We start from the raw sequence: 8,046 nt of genomic DNA on the forward strand, positions 1-8,046 counted from the left end.
TGTTTTTATTTTAATTATGTAAAGCACTTTGAAATGCCTTGCTGCTGAAATGTGCTATACAAATATAATTTGATTGATTGATTGATTGATTGTCATTGACTTAGTCCTTTCAATATAGTAAACATGGCTAATAAGTTCAAAAATTAGCTCAAAGCTCTTTTAGGTGCAATGCTAATAAGGCTATGGCTTGCACAAGCCAGTTCTATATCTTGAGACAAAATGCCAATGCTATTGCACTGTCTATGGTAGTGTACAGACTCGCACAGCTGGACTTGCCCATTGTAAGTCAGTATTATACATACTAGTGGGTTTCAGTCATTTAACCAAAGTGAAATGACTGAAGCTCTTGCCAGATCCACCACCATATGTCTAGATCACTGCAACAGTACTTACTAAAGTAAGAGAGTTATGGTGCTGTGTTTAAATTATCAACCACCGTTGTGTTCAGATAAGGTAAGGTAATTTTATTTATATAGCACATTTTCAGCAACAAGGCAATTCAAAGTGCTTTACGTGAGTTAAGAGGAAATACAAACAAAATAACAAACCAAAGGAAAGGAGGAAAGGACACATTAGGGCAGATGGCAACATTCAGACATTCAGACAAAACAATGGGCAAAACAAAGACATGAGTGAAGGCGGAGACGTCAAAGGGCCATGAAGCCAGGTGGCTGTGGCCCCTGGCATAGTCCGATAGAGGTGTTTGTTATCGAGGAATGTCCTTAGGAGCGCTCAGCTCCACAGCTCCATGGAAACAGGAGGAGGTGAGGAGGGAAGAGCGTTGAGTTTACATATCTTCAAGGAGATTAGAAATATGCAGCCCTTCCAAGGTCACACGGGGACAGCCAATTCAGAAACAGAATGTCTTAGGTCGGGAAGATTATGAATTTCAATCTTCTCCAAAGTCTCTCCAACACGTCTCAGTTCCCAATCATCCAAATTAGTTTGGTCATTCCACTGAGCTAAAACTAACAACTTCTCCAAGATCGATTCAAACTCGTTAATGAGTTTTAGAGTCCTCTTCTCTATCCACACCAACAGTCTGAGTGTTTGCTAGTTCGGCCAAGTCTGTCACAAATTTGTTGATAATCCAGGAATCTACAAGCTCCAAACAGCAGAAATCCTGTTATGAATAAATCCAAGGTGAATCTCCTGTGCCCAGACTTCTCGTCGAAAATTTTATCAATTGCATTGAGAGATCGGTTGACCAGATGCATAATTTGTAGATTTTAATGATGTGCAAAGAAAGGTTCCAGAAATATAGAAGAGAAAAAGACAGGACAAAAACAGCGCCATCAGGGCAGGCATGGGCAGGGAGGGAGCAGAGGAAAAAAGTGTCCGCCTTCATCGAGAGCAGGAGAGAGAAGATCTCTCTCATTAATAATTGCAATATAAACATGAAGCCTGAAAACATAAAATTGTAACAGACTAAATGTTCTGTTCTTTGTGTGGAAAAAGTCTGCATGTTCTCTGATGATAAATCTGACACATTAGTGTCATATGTTGGCAATAGTTGCTACGGCAACAGGTCTGTGTGTAGCACATCCAACACAGAGAGCAAGAAAAAAATTTGAACAGATTTGAATTGTTCTTCAATGTTTCTTCTGTGCGATTTCTACCTTTGCCTTGGTGCCCTGCACTAAATTAATAATCCCTACATTTCCAGATTTCATTTAGGTAACAGATTTGTTGTACCATGGCAGCGTGGCTACGGATGGCAGGTAAAAGAATGACCTTTTGGCCCAGCATAGTGCGCACACACAAAATTTCTGTATGTAAACAACATGTAACATGTCTACATGTCAGGATGTTGGAGGGTTCAACTATTTTGTTTACCTACTAATCCACAATTTTAAATATAGCTGTGTTGAAAATATTTAGGAGATTAACAGTAAGGTCTAGTGTGATGTCTTCTGCTACTATTCTTTTCAGAGAAAGGGTAACACCAAGAAACGGGGCTTAGCCCTGATGTCCAACAATCATACAATTTGCCAAGTCCTTTTTTAACCTTTTAAAATTTCTGTTTCTACAGTTACAAAACAGAAATACAATAAATTGGCTGCTGACTCATTTACACCTTGATTTACCCTGACAGGTTGGCAGGGAAAAACAGAAAAAAATCAAATTGGTTTTGTCAGTGAACTCATCACACCCAAGCGATAACGGGTCATGCTAGCACACAACTCCTCCGAGGGAAGAGTTGTGTGCTAGCTGGACAAAGAAATGAAGAGAAAGAAACTATTTAAAAAACTTATTTCTTAAGGAGATCAAGAAATGTCTGCCCAACCTGACAAGTCGAGACTCTTCCTAATCATAACTGAATGATTTAGAAAACGGTATGAAGAATTCTGTGTCTTTAGACATCGGGTTTGTACCCAGATATATACGGCTGGAAAACTAAACTATGAAAGCCACACCATCTATTTATTGACTGAGTCAAATCGCAACGTTTTATTGAAATTGAAAAATTTTGCGTCAAAGTCTTTAATATTTAATAAAATTTAGTCTTTTTATTTAATAAAAATACAATTATTATAAAACTTCTAATTAATTAGATACTTTTTAAAAATTATGTACTGTCATTATATTTCACTACAAACAATTTTACGGTCACAACCAAAATTTATTAAAGGCCAATAATAAGGTACTAAATTTGATATTATTGCATTTCATTTTTAACAAAGAAAAATAACATATAATTGTTTATGATATGTTGACATAGTGTTCCTTAAAGGTGTGTCCCATTTCACAGTGGAATATTAGCAAATAAAACATTTTCTACCAACAAAAATATTTGCAACACTGACAAAGAAAGTTTCACTTGACTTTCTGTGGCAGAATCTCAACTTTTTTTAAGACTCGTGTCCCAACGGAGAAAAATAGAGCTGCACACACTTTAGCTAGCAATCCGAGGGGAAAGCAGGCAGGCAGGCTGCCAGAAGGCGAGGGGATGAGCCCATCTTTTCTCTGCAGGTGGTCCCGACACAAATGGCTTGGAGACCAAGAGGTTGTTTCATTTATCTCAGTCTGAAAGAAATAAGACTCATCACTGCTGTCAGTTGTTACTCGATGAAAAAAACTGATGGATTTCTCTAGGCTGTTGCATTTCATTTGGCAAACAAGTTCAGACTTCAAGTTCAAGTCTGAACTTGAAGTCTGCATTCAAGTTCAGACTTTTTGATCTGAACTTGAATGCAGAGCCTGGATTTTATTCTGTGTCATTAAGATATGGCTTATTTACATAAAACTAGAACCTGGTTACATAATTTTCAACTAAAATTTAACTATAAAGCTTTTTTCTACAACGAATGAGTCTTGTTTTTGGTTCGGGTTGTGATATATATCATTATACTTTTCAGTCTTTCCGATCACACATTTTCAGCATTGTAATTATCAAATGATATCCCAGAATAAAATCTAGTTTCTGTGTAATAGACTGCAGTTTATGGAGGAAGTTTGGACAAATATCTCAATGGAAAGTCCTGCACCAATGATTCTTAACCAAACTATTGCACTTTAAGTTATGTGAAGGATCAGAGAGCTTTTCTGTAGTTAAACCTTCAATATTGAAAAGTTACTTTTATTTCCAATGGTTTGCAATAAAAAAAATTCTCTTGGCTTATTTTTCTTTTTACCTGCCTAAGGTTAATACCCACCAGACAGGTTTTGGCATCTGATGTGTCAGAAAATCGGGTCAGATGACATTGCAGCAATTAGAATATGTTATATTTATTGGGGCCTCGCAGACCGCAAGTGGCTTCCTATGACTATGTCTCTAACAGACTGATCAGGATCGACCCGGCGTATGCTTCAGTCAGAACTATGCAGGAATTTGACAGGAATTTCATGAGTGATACGGGAAGTGAGACATGGTGGCAAAGAAAAACACATCCAATAAGGGAAAATGCAAATTAAAATTTTTATTTTGCTAAAACAAATAGTGTACTTACCTATGATAGGAGCTGAAAAATACAGAAAATTTAAAGGGTGAAACAGCTCAGCAGCTATGAGTTTACTGCTGACCGGCTTTTGTTCATGGTGGTGGAATGTCCAGTAGATCTCATGTGAAAGCTCACTCTCATAAGTCTGGTGATCCATAGAAAGATCCCGTATGTCAGGAAAAACAAAATTGCGCATGAGTGGGAAGAGTCCGTACTCTTGCAATATTAGGTCTTTTTCAGGCTCTTGGAAGGTTTTTCCCCAGGATCGTTTTGTATCTAGCTACATACATGTATTTAGATACATGCTACAACTCCACTTAAATTGGAGTTGGTATTAAATTCACCAACTCCAATTTAATACTTTAACAGCATTATGAATGAAAGACCTGTTAAATGGCAAAAACATGGCAGAAATGTAAATATATACTTATTTTTTTTTACCTTTACAAAGCATTTGATGTTTGTATTGTCATTGCACTAGGATGTGTAGCTTAATGCTATGATCACTGGCACCTGATATTCACTGAAGGAAAACGGTCTGAGTGCAGCAACTTTCACAAGGAGTTGATTCCACACAGCTTCTTTATGCTTGCTAACCAGGTTTATGTGAAGTGTGATTTAATTACTGTTGCTAAGCTAGAACAATGAGAAAAAAAGCTGATCCTGTTATTTAAGACAGGTGTAACAAGAAGGCCCAAAGAAGTAGGCAGGTGCTCTGTGTCCCTTAAAGCACGAGCCTGAGTGTTTCCGCTCAGCCACATCGCCACACGTTGCCTGCCAGACTGCAACATGAAGTCACCCCGTTTCCACCCAGGCTCAGGAGAACAGATAAAAACAAAAGGATGAGGAGGAACAGAGGGTGCTAAAAATTCAGATTATTCTTAAAGTTAAAAAAAATATCATTTCTAAAGGATTGACTTTAAAAATATTCATGCTTGAAATGAGATCCAAAGCTTTGTGCGTGACAGGTCTGTATTTTTCATTTAATGGCTTTCGTTAGACTGAGTCAGCGTCGAGAGGAAACGGCACAGAAAAGCGGCAGAGACATAAAGACTGGGAGAGGGAGGTGTGAATAGAACCTAAAAATGTCTTCGCCTTAAAAGCTGCTCTTACTTCCAAATCAGCCCACATATACACAAAGATATATTTCTGAAAAGGCCTGTGGTCATTTTGTGTTACTCCAATAAATTAACAGCAGTGAAAAATAATACAAATAGAAATATTTCTAAAACTGAGTGCACTGAAATGTGTTTGAAAGATGGCGAGAGATGACAAAGGTGACAGATCTCACCTTTTTTGTGCTTCTGCTTCCTTTTCAGACGGCTCTACTTCCTGAAGGTGTTCGTAGGCAGGACCTGAAAACTTGGATCCTCCGATTGGGTTTAGCCGTCCTCTGGTTATAGGAGGCGTTCTGCGAGGAGTTGACCAGTGAGCTGAGCGGGTTCTCTGCTCAGGGCTGTGGGACAAGGAGCCGCTTCTGGAAAGGAAATAAAATATCATTAAAACTCGACAATTAAAAACATATTTTACATGGAATAAGTGTAACTTCTTGGATAATGGTGGAGTTTTACCTTAACATGTAAAAACTCTCCCAATTATTTCACACCTGTGTACAAAAGCAACCAGCGACGTTACCAGGGAAACAAATCTGGCACTCACAAATTATGATGACACCAATGCTTCTGTGAAACAGCTGGAAAGTAATTTATTCTAAGGAGTGTAAAAAAAAATTCAACTCATCTTTAAATACCACATTAAATTAGATTTTTTTCCTGAATAAAACATAATTAAATAGACATTTTTCTTAAATGATGGTGAACAGTAGAAAATTGTTCATTTGTTAACTCAAGCTGTTCATAATTTTTCTCTGTTGACTCTGTGATATTACATTCTAGATGTAATATCAGATTACATTTGAATTTCACCATGCTGCATTTGATTAGTATTATGTCCATGGTTTCTAGCATAATAATTAATGATCATGTCATTCTGTGATTTTTGGTTTTGTTGTAGAAGTTTAAATCAATGGAGTAATTTGATGAGAACATGGCGTTTCTGACTTTTATATTTTTAACTCAAATTTCACTGAGTTCATTTAGTTTTATTAATTTGTTAATCTTAGCAAATCCTAATAAATGAACTAATATTTTGTTTGTTCTTTTCAGTATTAGTCTTCTTCATTTAGAAAAATGATGAGAGTGTACAGGTTGGTACCAGTTGCTGGGCAACAAAAGAAATGTCCAGAGAATAGTTTTTTTTTTTTTTTGTTCAGCTTCACACCTGGACAGGATGTATCTGTCAAGATGTCAGAGTAAGGCCAGCGTATTGCTTCGAATGATGATCAGGAGGAGTAGATGAACTGTGGTTAACATTCTGTAGCTTCGTTATTTCTTACAGGACAGACAGGAGTTTGGGAAGCCTTTCCCTCTGCAGCTGCACCTCTACAATCATCGTTACCCGGTCATCCTGAGGTTGAGTTTGGATTAATTTAACAAGAAACAAATACATAGATGACAGCTTCACAGTCATCTATCAGCCAATCAGAGGAGACGTCAGCATCTCATTCAAGTGTTGGAGCAACAAGCTCCTTGTACTTGGGAGTGGCTACATGTGCGGCATTTGGAGGAAATTTTAGTCAGCAATTTTATATTCAATACATTAGAATGTCACACATTTTTTTATAAACCATTTGAAATAATCAAAAAAATAAATAAAAAAACATCTTCTTCCCACCACTTTCTGTTGTCTTCTTTGTAGTTTTTGTCAGTAGTAACAGCTGGTTGTTGATCACATCAATTGTGGGATGTGAAAAAAGTGCTTTGGTTGCAGTTTTGCAAAATACATCTATTTTAATTCGGTTGAAGAACCACCTCATCCTGACACAAAATCTTCTAATTGAAAAATGTGTTTGTTTTTAATTAGCGTGTTTCTGTAAAGCATTATTATTATTTTAATAGGTAAAGGACACACTGGTGAGTAGCAGCTGTTGTCACAAAGTTGTAAGTCCCCCCAAAAATCTGATTTTTCTAAAATGTGCAGAGACCAGTAATAATAATTCAACCAGTAAAAATAATTCAAGCTCAGGTTTGTCTGTTTTAGCAGCTGTAAAGTTTTCATAAAAAACTTGTCAGGATTCATTTACTGTGAACTGAAGATCAAAACACCTCTTTTGGGAAAATAAAACTTTATTGGTTGTAGTTATATAAACCAGTTAAAACTTTAAAATATATTATGCAATACATTTTATAATGGTAAAAAAAAATCATCTTTGTTGAGATTGGGTTTAATTTTTCCAACTGATGTTGGTTCCTATTAAAAGCAGCGATTGGTAAAGGAAGTATCCACTTCAGGTGCAATGCTAACTGCACCATCTGCAACATCACAACTGCAACATCACACTTCAAAAAATATAAAGTATGCTTCCAGTGTTTTTCTGGAGTCAAACACATTGAGTCTACCTTTCTCATCTTGTGGGCTGAACTTGCTTTTTTTATACTTCTGCTAACTACTAAGAACTAATGTGGAGTACAAACCACATTATTATGCTGAACAACCACTCAGCATGTTGAGTTTTTATAAAACGTTACTATGTTGCATTATCTCAGCATCACAGAGGGTCAAACTGGGAGAAAATGTTTGATTTGGTTTGTTCTTATGCATTCTAACAGAAACCTTGGTTTGATAGAGGATGTCATTTCCAGGGCTTAAAGTAAAAAAAAATCCTGAGCCTGAAACTTATAGTTATGATAGAAATTAACTATAGCGTTGCTATTGCCACAGTTTAATAAAAAGTGTCTTTGAATAGTGCAAACAATTACTTCTAACAATACAATTAAGCTAAACACTCAAACTTAAATAAGACTTCAGTACATTTCAACTCAAAACAAAATGTAAAATGTCTGTGCCCTAAAGGTTTGACTAACAGGCAACAATCCCTCAACATTAAATAAGAGTCCTTTCAGTCAATGTTTTAGAACATGCAACATTACCAACTAAATCAGTGTTTCTCAACCTTTTTCAGCCCAGCGCCCCCATCCCATATCCAGGTCCCTCACCAAAGAATCTGTAGGCTACTTTGCACTGACTATTATTTTATTATTAATAT

General features: G+C 36.6%; 1 protein-coding gene across 2 annotated transcripts in view; it reads right to left on the minus strand.

Moving 5' to 3' along the window:
- Positions 1–8,046, minus strand: part of nrg3a (neuregulin 3a) — a 557,399-nt gene that overhangs the window by 10,396 nt on the left and 538,957 nt on the right. For both annotated transcript variants that reach the window (XM_008429014.2, XM_008429015.2), the window contains one exon: positions 5,233–5,418. In XM_008429014.2, coding sequence (XP_008427236.1) covers positions 5,233–5,418 — 186 coding nt within the window. The remainder of the gene's footprint in view (positions 1–5,232; positions 5,419–8,046) is intronic.

This window comes from Poecilia reticulata, linkage group LG15, assembly GCF_000633615.1.
Source record: "Poecilia reticulata strain Guanapo linkage group LG15, Guppy_female_1.0+MT, whole genome shotgun sequence".
Lineage (NCBI taxonomy): Eukaryota > Metazoa > Chordata > Actinopteri > Cyprinodontiformes > Poeciliidae > Poecilia > Poecilia reticulata.